The 25,966-nt window shown below is 42.8% G+C and overlaps 2 protein-coding genes across 17 annotated transcripts in view; one reads left to right on the top strand and one right to left on the bottom strand.

Annotated features, from left to right (window-relative positions):
* Positions 1 to 334: 334 nt before the first annotated feature.
* Positions 335 to 25,493, bottom strand: LOC124139747 (endoribonuclease LACTB2-like). 2 transcript variants are annotated; one of them, XM_046507059.2, is made up of 7 exons: positions 25,338 to 25,493; positions 22,693 to 22,856; positions 16,376 to 16,499; positions 14,983 to 15,085; positions 9,347 to 9,571; positions 4,443 to 4,524; positions 335 to 797 (listed from the first exon to the last, which is right to left on the bottom strand). In XM_046507059.2, the coding sequence occupies exons 1-7, from the start codon at positions 25,457 to 25,459 to the stop codon at positions 739 to 741; spliced, it is 879 nt and encodes a 292-aa protein (XP_046363015.1). In that variant the 5' UTR covers positions 25,460 to 25,493; the 3' UTR covers positions 335 to 738. The 2 variants fall into 2 exon arrangements, with proteins under 2 accessions (XP_046363015.1, XP_046363016.2); XM_046507060.2 differs by lacking the exons at positions 335 to 797; positions 4,443 to 4,524 and adding an exon at positions 7,519 to 7,572.
* A 194-nt stretch (positions 25,494 to 25,687) lies between these two features.
* LOC124139748 (serine/threonine-protein kinase 3-like) overlaps positions 25,688 to 25,966 on the top strand; it is a 34,547-nt gene continuing 34,268 nt past the window's right edge. For 14 of the 15 annotated variants that reach the window (XM_048400688.1, XM_048400691.1, XM_048400689.1 and 11 more), the window contains exon 1: positions 25,700 to 25,812. In XM_048400688.1, coding sequence (XP_048256645.1) covers positions 25,799 to 25,812 — 14 coding nt within the window. In that variant the 5' untranslated portion in view covers positions 25,700 to 25,798. Of the gene's footprint in view, positions 25,813 to 25,966 lie in introns of all 15 variants that reach the window. The other variant, XM_048400702.1, reaches the window with a different exon arrangement.

The raw sequence follows: 25,966 nt of genomic DNA on the forward strand, positions 1-25,966 counted from the left end.
ACTACTGCTAAACAAAGATCTGAGGACATCCCATTCATCAAACCAATCAGAGCGTCGCGTACCAGATCATGAAAGTGACAGTCGGAATGTGTTTTCTAATCATGCAACCACGAAATATTTAACACGGGGTATTCCGAACGACAATTACGGGTTTTATGGATTATACCCATACAATCTGGGCCATCTATAAGCCATTCCAGAGTGTTCTTCTTATCAGTTTTAATTTTTTTAATCGAGAATACGTCAAAATATGTTTCGAAGCGTAGTCGCCAGTTTGATACTAGTATCGTAAAGCTCGAGAAAGCTGCCTCCTGATTTGCTAATGTTGATTTCTTGTCAGTCATTTCATTGGTCGGTCAAAATTTGCGAGAGGACGTTCTGACGTGACCCGTAATGGGATGTCCTCAGATCTTTGTTAAGCGGTAGCAAAAACTAAGATCTGATTTTAATGAGATTGGAATTAAAGCAAGTCTAGTTGATATCGTCAACAACAAAACTGACATGACATCATTTTATATAATACAGTATCACATTATTGATATTAAGAATAATGTCAATAAACACTGTTTCAAATTGGCTGTATCATGTGTTTTCATTATGGCACCCAGTTTATTATACAGGCAGGGACACTGGACATAATGTAGTGATGACTGAGTCAGGACAATCTTGATATACTGCAGTTCTGATTAAAGACACATATCTCACAGTACACTCATATATAATCATCAGTCATTGTTGTCATAACTTTGTTTCTTTCTGTCTAATCCTCCAGACCATTTTCTCCTCGTCGGTACATTCTGAAACAAGAAACAAAGAGATGAAACAGGAGCAGACATGCACCCTCACCGTCACAATACACCCTCGCTGTCACCAATACACCCTCACCGTCACAATACACCCTCGCTGTCACCAATACTCCCTCACCGTCACAATACACCCTCGCTGTCACCAATACACCCTCACTGTCACCAACACACCCTCAATGTCACCAACACACCCGCACTATCACCAATACACCCTCACTGTCACAACACACCCCCACTATCACCAATACACCCTCACTGTCACAACACACCCCCACTATCACCAATACACCCTCACTGTCACCAACGCACCCCCACTATCACCAATACACCCTCACTGTCACCAACACACCCTCACTGTCACAACACACCCCAACTATCACCAATACACCCTCACTGTCACCAACACATCCTCACTGTCACCAATACACCCTCAATGTCACCAATACACCCTCACTGTCACCAACACACCCTCACTGTCACCAATACACCCTCAATGTCACCAACACACCCCCACTATCACCAATACACCCTCAATGTCACCAACACACCCCCACTATCACCAATACACCCTCACTGTCACAACACACCCCCACTATCACCAATACACCCTCACTGTCACAACACACCCCCACTATCACCAATAAACCCTCAATGTCACCAACACACCCCCACTATCACCAACACATCCTCACTGTCACCAATACACCCTCACTGTCACAACACACCCCCACTATCACCAATACACCCTCACTGTCACCAATACACGCTCACCCTCACAATACACCCTCATTGTCACCAATACACCCTCAATGTCACCAATACACCCTCAATGTCACCAATACACCCTCAATGTCACCAATGCACGCTCACCGTCACCAATACACCCTCAATGTCACCAATACACGCTCACCGTCACAATACACCCTCATTGTCACCAATACACCCTCAATGTCACCAATACACGCTCACCCTCACAATACACCCTCATTGTCACCAATACACCCTCAATGTCACCAATACACCCTCAATGTCACCAATACACCCTCAATGTCACCAATACACGCTCAATGTCACCAATACACCCTCAATGTCACCAATACACGCTCACCATCACAATACACCCTTATTGTCACCAGTACACCCTCACTATCACCAATACACCCTCACTATCACCAACACACTCTCAATGTCACCAACACACCCTCAATGTCACTAATACACCCTCACCGTCACCCTTACATCCTGACTGTCACGCATACACACTCACTGTCACCAATACACCCTCACCGTCACAATATACCCCCACTATCACCAATACACCCTCACTGTCACAATACACCCCCACTATCACCAATACACCCTCACTGTCACCAACACACCCTCAATGTCACCAATACACCCTCAATGTCACCAATACACCCTCAATGTCACCAGTACACCCTCAATGTCACCAATACACCCTCACTGTCACCAACACACCCTCAATGTCACCAATACACCCTCACTGTCACCAATACACCCTCAATGTCACCAGTACACCCCCACTGTCACCAACACACCCTCAATGTCACCAATACACCCTCACTGTCACCAACACACCCTCAATGTCACCGATACACCCTCAATGGCACCCGTACACCCTCACTGTCACCAACACACCCTCAATGTCACCAGTACACCCTCAATGTCACCAATACACCCTCACTGTCACCAACACACCCTCAATGTCACCAATACGCCCTCACTGTCACCAATACACCCTCACTGTCACCAATACACCCTCAATGTCACCAATAAACCCTCACTGTCACTAATACACCCTCACTGTCACTAATACATCCTCACTGTCACCAATACATCCTGACTGTCACGCATACACACTCACTGTCACCAATACACCCTCACCGTCACAATACACCCTCGCTGTCACCAATACACCCTCACTGTCACAATACATCCTAACTGTCACCAACACACCCTCGCTGTCACCAATACACCCTCAATGTCACCAATACACCCTCAATGTCACCAATACACCCTCAATGTCACCAATACACCCTCACTATCACCAATACATCCTAACTGTCACCAACACACCCTCGCTGTCACCAATACAACCTCAATGTCACAATACACCCTCAATGTCACAATACCTCAATGTCACCAATACACCCTCAATGTCACCAATACACCCTCAATGTCACCAACACACCCTCAATGTCACCAGCACACCCTCAACGACACCAATACACCCTCACTGTCACTAATACACCGTCACTGTCACGAACACACCCTCAATGTCACTAATAAACTCCAACGACACCAATACACCCTCACTGTCACTAATAAACCCTCAACGACACCAATACACCCTCACTGTCACTAATACACCCTCACTGTCACGAACACACCCTCACTGTCACAAATACACCCTCAATGTCACCAATACACCCTCACCGTCACCCATACATCCTGACTGTCACGAATACACACTCACTGTCACCAATACACCCTCACCAGCACAATACACCCTCACTGTCACCAATACACCCTCATTGTCACCAGTACACCCCCACTATCACCAATACACCCTCACTGTCACCAACACACCCTCAATGTCACCAATACACCCTCACTGTCACCCTTACACGCTCACTGTCACCCTTACGCCCTCACAGTCACCCTTACACCCTCACTGTCACCCTTACACGCTCACTGTCACCCTTACGCCCTCACAGTCACCCTTACGCCCTCAAGGTCACAGTCACCCTTACGCCCTCACTGTCACCAATACATCTCATTGTCACCAATACACCCTCAATGTCACATATACACCCTCATTGTAACCAATACACCCTCAATGTCACCAATACACCCTCAATGTCACCAATACACCCTCACTGTCACCAACATGTCATCAACATACCTTCAGTCACCAATCCTCATCTGAACCAATGGTATACAGTTGCCGATTGGTTAATAGCCAGGTTCATCATACTGAAGATGGGGCACTATTCCCATCATGGGTACAATTTGAAAGCTGTGACATGGCCAGGATATGGAAAAGGGACATTTAGCTGAACTCACTAAGATACCAAGTGAGTGTATTTCAAGATTTTCAAAGTGTTGTTAACCAAATTTAAAATTAACAAATTCAACTTAGTGTGGTCAAATCTACAGGTAACCCAGCTCCATGTAAGAAACACAACATGTTCATGTCCTAATTGACACGGCTCAAATACAGTCAAGTCTCGTTAATCCAACACTTGTTAATTCGACAATCAGCTTTGGCCGACAGAAATGACGGGAACCGTTTTAATCAATGCTATTTAGACCCGTTAATCTGACAGTCTCGCACTCCGACTCCGACACACCTAATTTGCAACGAATTGTTGAAATCACTCATTAATATATCAGTCTCGTGAATCTGAGACAGTGATCAGCGTACTCCGTGGTCATCATTTTTCATTTTCCTACGTGTTCGTATTGTTATCTATTGTGTAGTTGTCTAATTTTCGATCACAAACGTTTATACTACGTAATTTCGTTTATCCGATTTACTCCTTAATCCGACATAATCATATGCAACCAACGATGTCGGATTAACGGAACTTGACTGTATTGTTCTACACTCACCAACTTTATTTTCAGCCTTGAGCTTCTGCAGGTGCTGAAAAACATTTCCTGCTGCTGCCATGTGTAGGTTCTCGGGGGTGTCCTGAAACAGATAGAAACCCTGTACACCCTAGCATACCTCTACACCCCAGCATACCTCTACACCCAAGCACCCTACACCCTAGCATGCCTCTGCCATGTAAAGGTTCTCGGGGGTGTCCTGAAACAGGTAAAAACCCCGTACACCCTAGCATACCTTTACATCCTAGCATACATCTACACCCCAGCATACCTCTACAACCCAGCAAACCTTTACACCCCAGCATACCTCTACACCCCAGCACCCTACACCCTAGCATGCCTCTGCCATGTGAAGGTTCTCGGGGGTGTCCTGAAACAGGTAGAAACCCTGTACACCCTAGCATACCTCTACATCCTAGCATACCTCTACACCCTAGCATACTTCTACAACCCAGCATACCTCTACACTCCAGCATACCTCTACTTCCTAGCATACCTCTACATCCCAGCATACCTTTACACACAAGCATACCTCTACACCCTAGCATTCCTCTACACCCTAGCATACCTCTACACCCCAGCATACCTTTACACCCCAGCATACCTCTACACCCTAGCACCCTACACCCTAGCATGCCTCTGCCATGTGAAGGTTCTCAGGGGTGTCCTGAAACAGGTAGAAACCCTGTACACCCTAGCATACCTCTACATCCTAGCATACCTCTACACCCCAGCATACCTTTACACCCCAGCATACCTCTACACCCCAGCACCCTACACCCTAGCATGCCTCTGCCATGTGAAGATTCTCGGGGTTGTCCTGAAACAGGTAGAAACCCTGTACACCCTAGCATACCTCTACATCCTAGCATACCTCTACACCCCAGCATACCTTTACACCCCAGCAAACCTCTACACCCCAGCACCCTACACCCTAGCATGCCTCTGTCATGTGAAGGTTGTCGGGGGTGTCCTGAAACAGGTAGAAACCCTGTACACCCTAGCATACCTCTACATCCTAGCATACCTCTACATCCTAGCATACCTCTACACCCTAGCATACCTCTACACCCTAGCATACCTCTACATCCTAGCATACCTCTACATCCTAGCATACCTCTACATCCTAGCATACCTCTACATCCCAGCATACCTCTACATCCTAGCATACCACTACACCCTAGCATACCTCTACACCCCAGCATACCTCTACACCCCAGCACCCTACACCCTAGCATACCTCTACACCCTAGCATACCTCTACATCCTAGCATACCTCTACATCCAAGCATACCTCTACACCCTAGCATACATCTACATCCCAGCATACCTCTACATCCTAGCATACCTCTACACCCCAGCATACCTCTACACCCTAGCATACCTCTACATCCTAGCATACCTCTACACCCCAGCACCCTACACCCTACATCCTAGCATACCTCTACACCCCAGCATACCTCTTCACCCCAGCAGCCTACACCCTAGCATACCTCTACATCCTAGCATACCTCTACACCCCAGCACCCTACACCCTAGTATACCTCTACATCCCAGCATACCTCTACATCCTAGCATACCACTACACCCTAGCATACCTCTACACCCCAGCATACCTCTACACCCCAGCACCCTACACCCTAGCATACCTCTACACCCTAGCATACCTCTACATCCTAGCATACCTCTACACCCCAGCATACCTTTACACCCCAGCATACCTCTACACCCCAGCACCCTACACCCTAGCATGCCTCTGCCATGTGAAGATTCTCGGGGGTGTCCTGAAACAGGTAGAAACCCTGTACACCCTAGCATACCTCTACATCCTAGCATACCTCTACACCCCAGCATACCTCTACACCCCAGCACCCTACACCCTAGCATGCCTCTGTCATGTGAAGGTTGTCGGGGGTGTCCTGAAACAGGTAGAAACCCTGTACACCCTAGCATACCTCTACATCCTAGCATACCTCTACATCCTAGCATACCTCTACACCCTAGCATACCTCTACATCCTAGCATACCTCTACATCCTAGCATACCTCTACATCCTAGCATACCTCTACATCCCAGCATACCTCTACATCCTAGCATACCACTACACCCTAGCATACCTCTACACCCCAGCATACCTCTACACCCCAGCACCCTACACCCTAGCATACCTCTACACCCTAGCATACCTCTACATCCTAGCATACCTCTACATCCAAGCATACCTCTACACCCTAGCATACATCTACATCCCAGCATACCTCTACATCCTAGCATACCTCTACACCCCAGCATACCTCTACACCCTAGCATACCTCTACATCCTAGCATACCTCTACACCCCAGCACCCTACACCCTACATCCTAGCATACCTCTACACCCAAGCATACCTCTTCACCTCAGCAGCCTACACCCTAGCATACCTCTACATCCTAGCATACCTCTACACCCCAGCACCCTACACCCTAGCATACCTCTACATCCTAGCATACCTCTACACCCCAGCATACCTCTACACCCTAGCATACCTCTACACCCAAGCATACCTCTACACCCCAGCATACCTTTACACTCAAGCATACCTCTACACCCCAGCACCCTACACCCTAGCATGCCTCTGCCATGTGAAGGTTCTCATGGGAGTCCTGAAACAGATAGAAACCCTGTACACCCTAGCATACCTCTACAACCCAGCATACCTCTACACCACAGCATACCTCTACACCATAGCATACCTCTACACCCCAGCATACCCCTACACTCCAGCACACCTCTACATCTCAGCAAAGCATGTGCACCCTAGCATATCCTGTACACTCCAGCATACCTCTACACCTCAGCATAACATGTGCACCCTACCATACACTATACACCTCAGCATACCTCTACACCTCAGCATACTTCTACACCCTAGCACCCTACACCCTAGCATACCTCTCCCATGTGGAGGTTCTCGGGGGTGTCCTGAAACAGGTAGATACTATGTACACCCTAGCATACCTCTACATCCTAGCATACCTCTTCCATGTGGAGGTTCTCGGGGGTGTCCTGAAACAGGTAGATACTATGTACACCCTAGCATACCTCTACATCCTAGCATACCTCTTCCATGTGGAGGTTCTCGGGGGTGTCCTGAAACAGGTACATACTATGTACACCCTAGCATACCTCTACACCCTACTAACCTATCGTGTACATTCTCACATATCCAGTACACCGAACTACTTGATGATCTGAATACCTATTTTTCTAGTTGATACATTGACACGTCCAGCCGCTTTTCTCCTGGCAGCAGGACACATACACAGATCTCTTATCTGCGGACTTCAGTAGTCTAGTAAAATCTTACGCCATGCTTGAATGCTGAGAGTTACTTCCCTTTGCTTCCCCTCAAGCGCACACGCTGACATTACACTGATATTTCGAGAAGTAGGCAAAGTCCAGTCGAACCCTACATCATATCACTTCGGGGGAACGACCAGAAGATCGATGACAAACTTGGTCAACTGCACAATGAAAATGTGAAAATTGCGATAAAACATCACCAGACATGATGATTTACCATTTCAGTTACACTTCCTGTTCTGCTAGGCATTGTATTCCCTGCAGAGATAAAGATTACCGTGTGTATTTGTCTCGTAAACTGAGCCAGAAACAGCTATCAGTTGTACACTCATTTTCTGCCGGATCTGCCAGTGATTTGATTAAAAAATACCAATAATATAACTATTATATACAATATAAGGTATTTTGATGGAATGATCAGAAGAAATTGTTTCTGAAACTACTATTTTTCCATCAATGGAAAATTCCAATACTGGGTTACTTTAGTAACAGCTTTACAAATTAATAACTTTTATTATAAAAAATAACCATAAATGTAGCACTTTGCTAATTCGATCGCAAAAGAATATGATGACATGTAATTGTCAAACTATAACAAATATGACTTTTAATGCGTCAAAATATGGCATTTTTGATATATGCTATATATGAGTGTTACAGATATACATACCAAAAAATACTAAAAATGAAGGTCATTTCTACTTGGTGAAAAGATGGAAAATTGTGCAGAAACACACGTACCAACATGACATGCACATGCAACAGCACTTGTTAGGCTAAAATAATGTTGGGTTTTCATTTGAATGCCATCACAATCTTACAGCAAGTGAACAGCTAACACATGCCATGACTTGCAGAAGCTCAACGCAACAAAGCCATTTGCTGACTGTTTTTCAATGGGTTTTTTTTCTAAAATTTGCGAAAAATCAGAAAGAAGCTATAAAAATATTTTTTAGCATGGCTGCATGCACAAAATAATGGTCAAATGTTAAAATCTACTTTAAGTTAATTGTAACGATGATTAACCAAGATCCATGTACTGTAAGATGTGGCCTTATGAAGAGTGATCGGCAAAAGGTTTAAGTTATGAGGTAATAATTTTACTTTCTGATGGACGTCCTTTACAAAATACCCTTTACAATGAACACAATTATGATGCCAATACAAAAAAAAATAATAAATCTTCTGATTGGCTCCAGTAAGATTGCTTCATATTTAACAGAGTAATTTGTACTGGAAAATGGATAAATAGTGAATTTCTCACAGGCCGCCATTTTGTTTTTGTACGATGGAACATTGGGATGTGGTACGATGTTTCTGTTCATTACTTCGCATGAATGTCAACTTATACATATAGTTACTTATATGTCATAAAAGTCCTTTAACAAATCCTGCTATCAATCCTGCTGTTAATTAATGTCTTGTGTGTTTGCAGATACACAAAACACATTTCAAATCTATACCATAGATCATACATGTTTCTGCCAAGTACACAAAAGATGAAACTTAATCTTGTCCCTTTCAATTAATTAATCCATTCTTAATTAAATCTAATACTCACAACATAAATTGCCTTCACAATGGCCATGATGTTGGTGCCAAGGGGAAGTTGTGTCTGGAGATGCCCTAGAATCTGATCCTCTCTCTGCTGTCGGTGTTGAATGTAGCCCCTGACGGTGTCGCATGGGTCAGTGATGACGTAGCCGTGCCCGGGGTAGATGACGCTCGGTGCAAGATTTAGGATGTCATGCAGAGACTGCATGTACTGACTCAGATCCGAGATTGTCTGAAGTATACAATGTCATACTCATCTGTTATAAGGCACAGTATTTCTGTGGCAATGTTTTATTGTCTACACTTCTATTGGATTCTTCAGGTTTGGAAGACAGGTCACTTTGGACCCACAGATCACCTCATCCAGGTTAAGCTATGAATCCAGGGACATAAACATGTAGTCCAAACCAATAACCACCAAAAAATAAGTTACACTCAGGGCGCAAAAAAACCAGCATGTAGTTTGCACTCCAGGCCCAGGGACCCAACATGTAGTTTACTCTTCAGGCCCAGGGGCCCAACATGTAGATTGCACTCCCGGCCCAGGGACCCAACATGTGGTTTACACTTAAGGCCCAGGGACCCAACATGTAGTTTACACTCCAGGCCCAGCGAGACAACATGTAGTTTACACTCCCGGCCCAGGGACCCAACATGTAGATTGCACTCCAGGCCCAGGGGCCCAACATGTAGATTGCACTCCAGGCCCAGGGACCCAACATGTAGATTACACTTCAGGCCCAGGGACCCAACATGTAGATTACACTTCAGGCCCAGGGACCCAACATGTAGATTGCACTCCAGGCCCAGGGACCCAACATGTAGATTACACTCCAGGCCCAGGGACCGAACATGTAGATTGCACTCCAGGCCCAGGGACCCAACATGTAGTTTGCACTCCAGGCCCAGGGACCCAACATGTAGATTACACTTCAGGCCCAGGGACCCAACATGTATATTGCACTCCAGGCCCAGGGACCCAACATGTAGATTACACTTCAGGCCCAGGGACCCAACATGTATATTGCACTCCAGGCCCAGGGACCCAACATGTAGTTTACACTCCCGGCCCAGGGACCCAACATGTAGATTGCACTCCAGGCCCAGGGACCCAACATGTAGTTTGCACTCCAGGCCCATGGACCCAACATGTAGTTTACACTTCAGGCCCAGGGACCCAACATGTAGTTTGCACTCCAGGCCTAGGAACCCAACATGTAGATTGCACTCCAGGCCCATGGACCCAACATGTAGTTTGCACTCCAGGCCCAGGGGCCCAACATGTAGTTTGCACTCCAGGCCCAGGGACCCAACATGTAGATTGCACTCCAGGCCCATGGACCCAACATGTAGATTGCACTCCAGGCCCAGGGACCCAACATGTATATTGCACTCCAGGCCCAGGGACCCAACATGTAGATTGCACTCCAGGCCCATGGACCCAACATGTAGATTGCACTCCAGGCCCAGGGGCCCAACATGTAGTTTGCACTCCAGGCCCAAGGACCCAACATGTAGTTTGCACTCCAGGCCCATGGACCAAACATGTAGTTTGCACTCCAGGCCCAAGGACCCAACATTTAGTCTGCACTCCAGGCCCAGGGGCCCAACATGTAGTTTGCACTCCAGGCCTAGGAACCCAAAATGTAGATTGCACTCCAGGCCCAGGGGCCCAACATGTAGTTTGCACTCCAGGCCCAGGGACCCAACATGTAGATTGCACTCCAGGCCTAGGAACCCAACATGTAGATTGCACTCCAGGCCCAAGGACCCAACATTTAGTTTGCACTCCAGGCTCAGGGGCCCAACATGTAGTTTGCACTCCAGGCCCATGGACCCAACATGTAGTTTGCACTCCAGGCCCAAGGACCCAACATGCACTTTGCACTCCAGGCCCATGGACCAAACATGTAGTTTGCACTCCAGGCCCATGGACCCAACAAGTAGTTTACACTCCAGGCCCTGGATGTCAACATCTAGCTTGCATGTTGGACCTAGGGATGTCAATAACTAGCTTGCATGTTGGACCAAGAGATGTCAACATCTAGCTTGCATGTTGGACCTAGAGATGTCAACATCTAGCTTGCATGTTGGACCTAGGGATGTCAACATCAAGCTTGCATGTTGGACCTAAAGATGCCAACATCCAGCTTGCATGTTAGACCTAGAGATGTCAACATCTAGCTTGCATGTTGGACCTAGAGATGTCAACATCAAGCTTGCATGTTGGACCTAGGGATGTCAACATCAAGCTTGCATGTTGGACCTAGAGATGCCAACATCCAGCTTGCATGTTGGACCTAGAGATGTCAACATCTAGCTTGCATGTTGGACCTAGGGATGTCAACATCAAGCTTGCATGTTGGACCTAGAGATGCCAACATCCAGCTTGCATGTTGGACCTAGAGATGTCAACATCCAGCTTGCATGTTGGACCTAGAGATGTCAACATCTAGCTTGCATGTTGGACCTAGGGATGTCAATAACTAGCTTGCATGTTGGACCAAGAGATGTCAACATCTAGCTTGCATGTTGGACCAAGAGATGTCAACATCTAGCTTGCATGTTGGACCTAGGGATGTCAACATCAAGCTTGCATGTTGGACCAAGAGATGTCAACATCTAGCTTGCATGTTGGACCTAGGGATGTCAACATCTAGCCTGCATATTTGACCTAGGGATGTCAACATCTAGCCTGCATGTTGGACCTAGGGATGTCAACATCTAGCCTGCATGTTGGACCTAGGGATGTCAATAACTAGCTTGCATGTTGGACCAAGAGATGTCAACATCTAGCTTGCATGTTGGACCTAGGGATGTCAACATCAAGCTTGCATGTTGGACCTAGAGATGCCAACATCCAGCTTGCATGTTAGACCTAGAGATGTCAACATCTAGCTTGCATGTTGGATCTAGAGATGTCAACATCAAGCTTGCATGTTGGACCTAGGGATGTCAACATCAAGCTTGCATGTTGGACCTAGAGGTGCCAATATCCAGCTTGCATGTTGGACCTAGAGATGTCTACATCTAGCTTACATGTTGGACCTAGGGATGTCAACATCAAGCTTGCATGTTGGACCTAGAGATGCCAACATCCAGCTTGCATGTTGGACCTAGAGATGTCAACATCAAGCTTGCATGTTGGACCTAGGGATGTCAATAACTAGCTTGCATGTTGGACCAAGAGATGTCAACATCTAGCTTGCATGTTGGACCAAGAGATGTCAACATCTAGCTTGCATGTTGGACCAAGAGATGTCAACATCTAGCTTGCATGTTGGACCTAGGGATGTCAACATCAAGCTTGCATGTTGGACCAAGAGATGTCAACATCTAGCTTGCATGTTGGACCTAGGGATGTCAACATCTAGCCTGCATATTTGACCTAGGGATGTCAACATCTAGCCTGCATGTTGGACCTAGGGATGTCAACATCTAGCCTGCATGTTGGACCTAGGGATGTCAATAACTAGCTTGCATGTTGGACCAAGAGATGTCAACATCTAACTTGCATGTTGGACCTAGAGATGTCAATAACTAGCTTGCATGTTGGACCAAGAGATGTCAGCATCTAGCTTGCATGTTGGACCAAGAGATGTCAACATCTAGCTTGCATGTTGGACCAAGAGATGTCAACATCTAGCTTGCATGTTGGACCTAGGGATGTCAACATCAAGCTTGCATGTTGGACCAAGAGATGTCAACATCTAGCTTGCATGTTGGACCTAGGGATGTCAACATCTAGCCTGCATATTTGACCTAGGGATGTCAACATCTAGCCTGCATGTTGGACCTAGGGATGTCAACATCTAGCCTGCATGTTGGACCTAGGGATGTCAACATCTAGCCTGCATGTTGGACCTAGGGATGTCAATAACTAGCTTGCATGTTGGACCAAGAGATGTCAACATCTAGCTTGCATGTTGGACCAAGAGATGTCAACATCTAGCTTGCATGTTGGACCTAGGGATGTCAACATCAAGCTTGCATGTTGGACCAAGAGATGTCAACATCTAGCTTGCATGTTGGACCTGGGGATGTCAACATCTAGCCTGCATATTTGACCTAGAGATGTCAACATCTAGCCTGCATGTTGGACCTAGAGATGTCAACATCTAGCCTGCATGTTGGACCTAGGGATGTCAATAACTAGCTTGCATGTTGGACCTAGAGATGTCAACATCTAACTTGCATGATGGACCTAGGGATGTCAACATCTAGCCTGCATGTTGGACCTAGGGATGTCAATAACTAGCTTGCACGTTGGACCAAGAGATGTCAACATCTAACTTGCATGTTGGACCTAGGGATGTCAATAACTTGCTTGCATGTTGGACCTAGGGATGTCAACATCTAGCCTGCATGTTGGACCTAGGGATGACAATTACTAGCTTGCATGTTGGACCAAGAGATGTCAACATCTAGCTTGCATGTTGGACCTAGGGATGTCAATAACTAGCTTGCATGTGGGACCAAGAGATGTCAACATCTAGCTTGCATGTTGGACCAAGAGATGTCAACATCTAGCTTGCATGTTGGACCTAGGGATGTCAACATCAAGCTTGCATGTTGGACCTAGGGATGTCAACATCAAGCTTGCATGTTGGACCTAGATATGTCAACATCAAGCTTGCATGTTGGACCTAGGGATGTCAACATCAAGCTTGCATGTTGGACCTAGAGATGTCAACATCAAGCTTGCATGTTGGACCTAGAGATGTCAATAACTAGTTTGCATGTTGGACCTAGAGATGTCTATAACTAGCTTGCATTCTGGACATAGGGATGTCAATAACTAGCTTGCATGTTGGACCTAGGGATGTCAACATCAAGCTTGCATTTCGGACCTAGGTATGTCAATAACTAGCTTGCATGTTGGACCTAGGTATGTCAATAACTAACTTGCATTCTGGACCTAGGGAAACCAACATCTAGCTTGCATGTTGGACCAAGGGAAGCCAACATCTAATTTGCATGTTTGACTTTGCATGCCAACATCTAATTAATGCTATGGACAAAGGGATTTCAACATCTAGCTGGCACTACAGACCCCGGGACTACAACCTCTAGCTTGCATACTGAACTGAGGGATCAAAGTGTTTGTTCTGGTTTGTTTGTTGTTTAACATCACACTCAGCAATATCCCAGATGTATGATGACAGTCTGTAAATAGTCAAAACTGGATCAGACAGTTCAGTGACTGACATCACCAGCATCAGTCTACGCAATTAGGATACGATGACATGTATCAACCAAATCAGCGAGTCCGACCGATCCTATTAGTCGCCTCTTATGACACAAATGAGTTGCTGAGGACCAATTCGAACCTGGATCTTCAAAGGTCCGGGCTGTGGTATTTCAAAATATATGTTGCATACTGGAAGTCAACATCAAAGTTACAGTACAGACCTGGGACCTCAACATCTATCTGTCTACTGTATGCAGCGTGTGAAATGTCACTGTCAGGCTAGCTTAACCATGTTAACGTGCACGTTGACATCCTGTCTCGTAATAATTTAAATTTCTATATTCAAAAAGTGCAGCTATTCACTGACAGGGAAAAGAACTAATAGTCAATTGGTTGCCATGTTTAATTTCATCATATTCAACATTGACTTCAGGACATGTCCACAGCCTTACCGTTGTTGTTCCTCCAAGAATGCTGTCCCCGGAGAACACAGCGTTCTCTTCTTCTAGCAGAAGGATCATATGATCATCTGAGTGCCCTGGATTGTACACAGCCCTGAAACACAACAACTAAGACATCTAAATGCCTGAATGCTACTCCTCTTTGAAATTCAGCAAGACAACATTGGCATCTGAATGACCTGAATGGGATACTGCCCTGAAACAGGGAGACAACCGACATCTGAATCTTCTTCACTCTGAAACACAGCCAGAGAACCACATCTGAATGACCTGAATGGGATACGGCCCTGAAACAGGGAGACAACTGACATCTGAATCTACTTCACTCTGAAACACAGCCAGAAACCCACATCTGAATGACCTGAATGGGATGCTGCCCTGAAACAGGGGGACAACTGACATCTGAATCTTCTTCACTCTGAAACACAGCCAGAGACCCACATCTGAATGACCCCGAGATCATCCTAAAACAGACTGACAACCATGACTTACGAATGGCCTGGACAGCTCATCACCCTCCAGCCATACCACCACACTGAGGTTTTCATCTGTACCCTTACTAGAGTATTCTTATACTTAAACCTGTGAAGATACAGGTTAGAAAAGGTCTTCAGCATCCCATGCTTGCAGTAAAAGGCGAGTATGCTTGTCGTAAGAGGCGACTAACGGGATCGGGTGCTCAGGCTCGGTGACTTGGTTGATGCATGTCATTGTATCCCAATTGCGTAGATCAATGCTCAGGATGTCAATCACTGGATTGTCTGGTCCAGACACAATTATTTACAGACCACCGTCATATAGCTGGAATATGGCTGAGTGCGGCGTTAAACAAAAGCAAAACACACAAAAAATCTTATACTTAATCAGAGCAAACCTGTTATGTGGCATACCTTATCCAGTACATCAATATCTGAACTATCTTGGCAATGTAATACCAATGGCCAATATTGATGGGAAGACCAAGTGTTGTCTTATTTTACATAATTGTCCTTGTTTCCATGTGTCGAGTCGACTGGCTACTAAAGTTCATCATAAGTTCAATCTAAACCTAGTTACTTATCAACATAGAACGTGTTCCTTTTTGTCACTTCTACTGCTACTGTTAGTAACATTTCCGTTTTGTCCCAGTTAAGTACAGGAAGTACACCTTTGGTAGACACCATGTATCCATTTACAGCCCGAATAAAGGCAACAAAACCCTTTCCACATTCATAAGAAATCTCATCTGAAAGCAGAATCGATTGTACGATTCCGACAAAACCTAATTTGTATCCGTGAAACATAATCATGATAATCACGAGCATACATTAAACAGCTAAAATTAGATTCTAGGAAAGGACACAAAATTGGATTCAAGATGCAGTGTTTAGATGCAGTTGTTTACCTCAGTGTTGCTCCATCTGTTTTGAAGACATGCTTGTCAGTGATAAAGTTGTAAGGGATGTGCCCAAGGTCAACATCCGGACCGGACACTCGCTTTATCTTAGACACCCTTGGAATCTCAGCAGCTGTGGATATAGTGAATCCACTTCAATCAAACATTCGTGTATAACATCTAGGTTTCATCAGGGTGGGCGTGGTATGACAACCAACTCAGGTTAACCACCAATACAATGTATGTAAAACATCAACGCAGGCATGAAAACCAACAATGCAGGTATGCTAACCACCCACACAGGTATGTTAATCACCAACATAGGTATGTTAACTGCCAACATATGTATGTTAACTACCCACACAGGAATGTTAACCACCGACAAAGGTACGTTAACTACCCACACAGGTATATTTACCACCAACACAGGTATGTTAACCACCTACACAGGTATGTTAACCACCCACACAGGTATGTTAACCACCTACACAGGTATCTTAACCACCTACACAGGTATGTTAACCACCAACATAGGTATGTTAACCACCTACACAGGTATGTTAACCACCTACACAGGTATGTTAACCACCTACACAGGTATGTTAACCACCTACACAGGTATGTTAACCACCAACATAGATTTGTTAACCACCTACACAGGTATGTTAACCACCTACACAGGTATGTTAACCACCAACATAGGTATGTTAACCACCTACACAGGTATGTTAACCACCTACACAGGTATATAAACCACCTACACAGGTATGTTAACCACCAACACAGGTATTTTAACCACCAACACAGGTATATAAACCACCTACACAGGTATGTTAACTACCCACACAGGTATATTAACCACCAACACAGGTATGTTAACCACCTACACAGGTATGTTAACCACCAACATAGGTATGTTAACCACCTACACAGGTATGTTAACCACCAACACAGGTATATAAACCACCTACACAGGTATGTTAACCACCTACACAGGTATGTTAACCACCAACACAGGTATGTTAACCACCACCACAGGTATAGTAACCACCAACACAGGTATGTTAACCACCAACACAGGTATAGTAACCACCTACACAGGCATGTTAACCACCTACAAAGGTACGTTAACCACCAACACAGGTATTTTAACCACCTACATAGGTATGTTAACCACCAACACAGGTATGTTAACCACAAACATAGCTACGTTAACCACAAACATAGGTATGTTAACCACCTACACAGGTATGTTAACCACAAACATAGGTATCTTAACCACCTACACAGGTATGTTAACCACCTACACAGGTATGTTAACCACCTACACAGGTATGTTAACCACCTACACAGGTATGTTAACCACCAACATAGGTATGTTTACCACCTACAGAGGTATGTTAACCACCAACACAGGTATGTTAACCACCTACACAGGTATGTTAACCACCTACACAGGCAGGTTAACCACCTACACAGGTATGTTAACCACCAACACAGGTATTTTAACCACCTACATAGGTATGTTAACCACCAACACAGGTATGTTAACCACAAACATAGCTACGTTAACCACAAACATAGGTATGTTAACCACCTACACAGGTATGTTAACCACCTACACAGGTATGTTAACCACCAACATAGGTATGTTAACCACCTACACAGGTATGTTACTGTGGCACCTCAGGCTGGGGCCTGGATGATGCACCAAGTCATGATAAGATCTGTATCATCATAGTAAGGTAATGATACAATATGTACCATGATAGTAAACTCCCTATATGATATGTATCATCATAGTAAGGTAATGATACAATATGTATCATGATAGTAAACTCACTATAAGATATGTATCATCATAGTAAGGTAGTGATACAATATGTATCATGATAGTAAACTCCCTATATGATATGTATCATCATAGTAAGGTAATGATACAATATGTATCATGATAGTAAACTCACTATATGATATGTATCATCATAGTAAGGTAATGATACAATATGTATCATGATAGTAAACTCCCTATATGATATGTATCATCATAGTAAGGTAATGATACAATATGTATCATGATTGTAAACTCCCTATATGATATGTATCATCATAGTAAGGTAATGATACAATATGTATCATGATTGTAAACTCCCTATATGATATGTATCATCATAGTAAGGTAGTGATACAATATGTATCATGATAGTAAACTCCCTATATGATATGTATCATCATAGTAAGGTAATGATACAATATGTATCATGATAGTAAACTCACTATATGATATGTATCATCATAGTAAGGTAATGATACAATATGTATCATGATTGTAAACTCCCTATATGATATGTATCATCATAGTAAGGTAATGATACAATATGTATCATGATAGCAAACTCACTATATGATATGTATCATCATAGTAAGGTAGTGATACAATATGTATCATGATAGTAAACTCCCTATATGATATGTATCATCATAGTAAGGTAATGATACAATATGTATCATGATAGTAAACTCCCTATATGATATGTATCATCATAGTAAGGTAGTGATACAATATGTATCATGATAGTAAACTCCCTATATGATATGTATCATCATAGTAAGGTAATGATACAATATGTATCATGATAGTAAACTCACTATATGATATGTATCATCATAGTAAGGTAATGATACAATATGTATCATGATAGTAAACTCCCTATATATGTATCATCATAGTAAGGTAGTGATACAATATGTATCATGATAGTAAACTCCCTATATGATATGTATCATCATAGTAAGGTAATGATACAATCTGTATCATGATAGTAAACTCCCTATATGATATATATCATCATAGTAAGGTAATGATACAATATGTATCATGATACTAAACTCACTATATGATATGTATCATCATAGTAAGGTAATGATACAATATGTATCATGATAGTAAACTCCCTATATGATATGTATCATCATAGTAAGATAATGATACAATATGTATCATGATAGTAAACTCCCTATATGATATGTATCATCATAGTAAGGTAGTGATACAATATGTATCATGATAGTAAACTCCCTATATGATATGTATCATCATAGTAAGGTAGTGATACAATATGTATCATGATAGTAAACTCCCTATATGATATGTATCATCATTGTAAGGTAGTGATACAATATGTATCATGATAGTAAACTCCCTATATGATATGTATCATCATTGTAAGGTAGTGATACAATATGTATCATGATAGTAAACTCCCTATATGATGTGTATCATCATAGTAAGGTAGTGATACAATATGTATCATGATAGTAAACTCCCTATATGATATGTATCATCATAGTAAGGTAATGATACAATATGTATCATGATAGTAAACTCCCTATGTGATATGTATCATCATAGTAAGGTAGTGATACAATATGTGTCATGATTGTAAACTCCCTATATGATATGTATCATCATAGTAAGGTAATGATACAATATGTATCATCATAGTAAACTCCCTATATGATATGTATCATCATAGGAAGGTAATGATACAATATGTATCATGATAGTAAACTCACTATATGATATGTATCATCATAGTAAGGTAATGATACAATATGTATCATGATAGTAAACTCCCTATATGATATGTATCATCATAGTAAGATAGTGATACAATATGTATCATGATAGTAAACTCACTATATGATATGTATCATCATAGTAAGGTAATGATACAATATGTATCATGATAGTAAACTCACTATATGATATGTATCATCATAGTAAGGTAATGATACAATATGTATCATGATTGTAAACTCCCTATATGATATGTATCATCATAGTAAGGTAATGATACAATATGTATCATGATAGTAAACTCACTATATGATATGTATCATCATAGTAAGGTAATGATACAATATGTATCATGATAGTAAACTCACTATATGATATGTATCATCATAGTAAGGTAATGATACAATATGTATCATGATAGTAAACTCACTATATGATATGTATCATCATAGTAAGGTCCCCATAACGTTTGTATCGTGATCATGGTGATGTAGAGATTACGACGCGAGTGACTGTAAGATATCTTTTATCTTACGAGTTGTTTCAACAAGTGAAAGCAAGCATACACTTAAGGTCACCTAATACACCTTAGGTCATCACCATGGAGTAGCCAATCACGGCCCTGGAATTCAATCTCACACATCTGATACCAGTTATCTCAAATGGGTTTCTCACCCCCATGTAAGAAAAAGAAAGAATTTAACAAGCTGACAATCACAGGTTATTTTTAGAAAGTTCAATCTCAAAAAATGTATTTTTTGTGCAGAGAAGTATAAAAACATGAAAACAAATGGCCAAACATAAAAAAAAAACGCCACCAACATACTAGTCGCATACTAGTAAGTTTGTGATGTATCATTACGTATTGATATATCAACCTATGATAAGACAGTATTAATGAAAATGCCTTTACCATAATGCATTGATGTATCAGTGAATTGTCCACCAAACCTTACACCACTGACCAACTCGTTTCCCCCAACTGTACTGAGAAAACAGCAGTTGAGACTGACAGAGAACCCAACTGATTTTACAACTGCTTCAATGTCTTGACAATACTGCATAAACACAGTAGTTAACTTTTCACCTTAATGTAACCTTATTCAACCTTTCATCATGGTTGTTATCCAAGACACTGACAACACAAGGAAGTACACACAAGCTCAGTTGTAGAAAGTAAATAGATACAGGGATTTACTGTACTACCAAACTAAGTTCCCCTGGCAGGCAAATTGGGACAAAAATCATCATTTTGCTCCATATATTGGGTGAGGTGAGGTGAAATAGGGTTTAACGTCGCGTCCAAAGTTATTGCACTTATATAGCCACGTGCATGTACGTGTGTGTGTTTGTGTGGCTGCTTGTACTAGTCCGGACTGATGCCGATTTAAAGTGCTAGCACACTGAGATACCATGCCGCAGTTTAACATGAATATCCCACTCAAACACAGTATACTGACTCCGAGCCGACCAGTCCTTGTTTTAGCCCCTCAATGCCGAGCGCCAGACAGGGTAACAACAAGTACCATCTTTTAACGTCTTTTAGTATGACGCGGCCGGGGATCGAACCCCGGACCTTCCGCTCTCCGGGTGGACGCTCTACCACTAGACCACGGAGCCGGTCTTCCATATATTGGGATTTATTATAGTTCTTATTTGCCTATCCTCAGAGGTATTTTACCAATGTATTCTCAGCATTGTATTCAATTCAATAATTTATATTAAGCTTCAAAGCCTCTTCTTCCTTATAATGTTATTGGCATGTAATCAGTGAAATAAAAGTCTCCACTTCAAGACCATAATAGTTAGAACTGTTTTAATATAAATTGGAACATTTTTAAATTCCCAATAGGAAATGTTTTCTGACATTTGCTGCAGACCTGGGGTCGAATATCGGCCTCTGGGCACGCCTAGATACATCAACATATCTGTAAAACAGGATACACGAGAGGTACCTCCAGGGTATTACCGGATGCAAAATATTGCATCCTGGATGTATACAAATTAAGAATTGATGCAAATAATATTAACTGCAAGTCCCTTTTGATACAGAAGAGTTGGGTTTGCTTCTATGGTCTAGTGGTAGAGCGTCCGCCCAGAGAGCAGAAAGTCTGGGGTTCGACGCCCAGCTGTGTCATACATAAAGGCGTTAAAAGATGGTACTTATTGTTACCCTGTCTGGCGCCTCGGTAATAAGAGGCCAAAACAAGGACTGGTTGACTTTGAGTCAGTATACTCTGTCTGAGTTGGGGATTTATGTTAAACTGCCACATGGTATCTCAGTGGGCTAGCACTAAAAATTGGCATCAGTCTGGACTAGTACAAGCAGACACAGACACAAAGACACTCAAACACACACACATGCATGCACGTCGCTATATAAGTACAATAATCTTGGACACGACGTTAAACCCCCTTTCACCTCACTGCAAAAGTGTTGGATGTTGGAATGATTGAAATCAATTCAGTGTGAAGGTTAGATTTATGGGATATTTCTGTTCTCATTAGAAATACAACAAAATCTTACATCCAAACATTGGACAGTCCCTGTAAGATTTTCTTCACTCGTATTTGTGTCCATTCAAACAAGGAAATCACCATCAATTATAAGCATAAGTTATCGCAGATACTCTGTAATATACTTGTTATTGGTACAGTGGTCACCCTGGGATCCACATTTTAATACCAAGGACCCCCAAATCTGGTACCGTGAGTCCTCATGACTTGCAAATACTCCAAGACTTACACTGAATGACACTCTTGCAAATGTCCTTGACCCCACCCACATGGTCTGGGTGAAAGTGGGTGACCACAATCTCCTGTATGGATGCTGCATAATCCGCTAGAGTTGACTTAAGGAGATTGATGTACTCAGGTACATCAGCATCTCCTGTATCAATCAAGATTTTTCTGCAATTGATTACAATACATGTCAAATAATGAGTGAGTGAGTGAGTGAGTGAGTATGGTTTTACGCCGCTTTTAGCAATATTCCAGCAATATTACGGCGGGGGACACCAGAAATGGGCTTCACAGATTGTACCCATGTCGGGAATCGAACCCGGGTCTTCGGCGTGACGAGTGAACGCTTTAACCACTAGGCTACCCGACTGCCCCTGTCAAATAATGCACTGACATATAATCATATCATAATGTTGCACATGTCAAGCATAATTAAATAGTCATGCTCCTATTTTTTGTATAATGGTAAATGAAGGGTAAGTTGTGTTAGGGTCAGGAAACGTTGCCCTCCTCAACCCTATCCTTAGCCCTTGGATCCTTGAATGAAAATTGTGGTGAACATATTCTATATCGGATCAAAAAATGTTTTATGACCCTAGTATCCTCCGAGGATGGAGAGGTGTAGGACATGCATTCTTATCTGTGTTTACAGCTACAAATTTCTATGGCTAGAGCCATCCAAACAGTGGAGTCGGATCATCGAACATGGCTGAAGGGATCACTGTCAGCAGAGGTACTACAGGTAAGTTCCCCCAGGGTATTTCCTGTTTGTTTTTTTCGTTGTTTAACGCCGCACTCAGCAATATTCCAGCTCTATGAAGGCGGTCTGTAAATAATTGAGTCTGGACCAGACAGTCCAGGGATTGATATCATGAGCAAGTGAGATAGGATGACATGCATTAACCCAGTCAGCGAGCCTGACAACCCAATCTCGTAAGTCACCTCTTACAAGCATGGGTTGCTGAAGACCTATTCTAACCCGGATCTTCACAGGTAGTACCTGTGGTACATTTCAGTATGCAGATATGTACCTTAGCCAAATTCAGAATACAGAGCAGTGCCCGGTACCCTCAACCTGAAACTGAAACTGGTTCACGTTGTCGTTCCAGTTCGCCTGATTACGACTGCATGCTGGATAATGCTGTGCATCGAGGAATATAAGAGTACTGTATGGATGCTTATCTTTCATACTGCACGCTGGAATGCATCACATACAACAGTATGACAGTTCCGATCCAGAAACTGAAGAAAATCTTCCACTGTGGACTGGATTCATCCTAGGGTACTGTTCTGTATTCTGATTTTGGCTAGGGTACATTTCTGCATACAGAACCGTACCCCTACCCAACACTCTATTACCCGGCCTTACCCGGGCACCTGCTTTAGGTCTCAGAGTTGGGAACAATATGGGAATTGTTTTACCACAGAAAACTAACTAGATACATGTATAAAGTGATGTGATCCTGCATACAACGAAGTTGATAGACGCTTTTTCCTTACTAGAACACATAAAAGTCGAATGCTTGCATAGTCAAAAGGAATTGTGAACACTAGCTATACTTGCAGTGTAATCATGGAGTTTTATTGTTTATGTCTATAAACAGTATAAGGTGACTGACCACGGGTCTGGGTAGTTCTGTGGGTACCTGGGTCCTAATTACGACCCACCCGACCTGAGTAACCCGTCCCAGCCCTTCTGAGGTACATATCTGTAGTACCCATGCCATCAATGGGTTAAAGCTACAATGGCACCTCAGCAAAATGTCACCGAGCGAAAACGGCATCTCGCCTCAAGTGAAAACAGCTACCATTGCCTGGCGAAAACGGCACCTTTTTTTCCCCCTTGGTACTGAAATAATCTAAATTAAACTCACATGGTCACTTGCAAACACAAATAATTGTGAAATGTTAATCACCTTAAGACAAGTTTGAATTTGAATTAGCCTCTACTCCAATTTACTCGCTGACTCTGATTGGGAGACACAACTAAACTTATTGTGAAAACATCATATGCTTTGAAGTTTTAAGTAGCTTTACTCAAATTAACTCATGGTCAAGCTGAAACAGTATTTAAGATGCATAACAGGGTGCTGTCAGATCACAATTATTCACAATGGCCTTTTGATGTGTTGCATGCGAGAAGAATGTCAGAAAAAAATCAACATGCTGTATCATGTGACAACTGTGACCAGTGGACCCATCCTTATGTGGTACCGGACTTTCTGTAACCTGTTATGGAGAAATTAGCCGGACTGAAGAAGACTTCTTTTCCCACTTTTTAAGATGCATAGATGCCAATATAGAAGAGGTGATTGGTAACATGAACTTTAATATCAGTTTACAATCCGGCATCGTTTATACATGATATTTGTGGAATGATAAAAGACAATAATAAATAAAGAATAACTGTGGAAAATTATGTATATACTACAACACAAATGGTTCTTATTGTTATTAAAAACAGAGGTGCCGTTTTCGCCCGACAATTAGTAGCCGTTTTCACCAGAGAAATCGCTGACGTTTTGCTGAGTTGCCGTTTTAGCCAGCACCCCCGACAACGACCCCTCCAGCTCGAACGTGCGATATTATGCAATAGCCTAACTAGGCCTATTTAACACTGATGTCATTGGAGAGATTCTCATGACTGACTTGGGACCAGTCCCCACGAGATATGTGTTAGTTCCCTGTAGGCGTCGTCCCCCTGGATTACATCCCAGAATGCGAATAACACGCTGAGAGAGTTGTTCCAACTTTGGCAAAACAGTCGCCATTTTGTTTACATCACATGACCTTTAGACTGTCATCATTGACTGGGCTCCTGTCTAAAAGCACTGACAGTGCTGTGGAACCAGTTTTACTTTTATAACAGTAATACATAGAATATTTCCGGTTTAAATTGTTTTTAAAACATGATGTTTAGTTTCATTTCATTCAGTGTTAGAATTATCATAATTACCATCAATGTACCTTGCGAAAGGAAATAGCGGACTTTACCGAGCGCACATGTTATTTCCGGACAGAAACGGAAGTGCCATACTTTTGTTCAAGATGTCTTGCCGATCGTGATAAGATTGACCAAGTAATCAAGATTGTGATATGACATATCGAAAATGTCGAATCAAAGGTAACTTAACTTTACACCAGAGTAATGAACTATGTGATGTATATTTGGACGGGTAGTTTAAAATAGCTCAGTGAACTAGACGAGGATCTTGTTTTCGTCCTCCTCTGTCAACTTCGAAACTACAAAATATTCCAACATTTTTAGTTTTCATCTT

The sequence above is a fragment of the Haliotis rufescens genome, unplaced genomic scaffold (assembly GCF_023055435.1).
Source record: "Haliotis rufescens isolate VD_foot unplaced genomic scaffold, xgHalRufe1.0.p SCAF_1, whole genome shotgun sequence".
Taxonomy (NCBI): Eukaryota; Metazoa; Mollusca; class Gastropoda; order Lepetellida; family Haliotidae; genus Haliotis; species Haliotis rufescens.

What these genes read in the sequence shown, in the direction of transcription:
- LOC124139747 (XM_046507059.2), bottom strand. Translation starts at nt 25,459, where the DNA reads ATGGCGACTGTTTTGCCAAAGTTGGAACAACTCTCTCAGCGTGTTATT. An exon ending in TTGCAAGAGTGTCATTCAGT is followed by an intron (nt 16,500 to 22,692) that starts GTAAGTCTTGGA and finishes CTATATCCACAG; the next exon opens with CTGCTGAGATTCCAAGGGTG. An exon ending in ACAGATGGAGCAACACTGAG is followed by an intron (nt 15,086 to 16,375) that starts GTAAACAACTGC and finishes GTTGTGTTTCAG; the next exon opens with GGCTGTGTACAATCCAGGGC.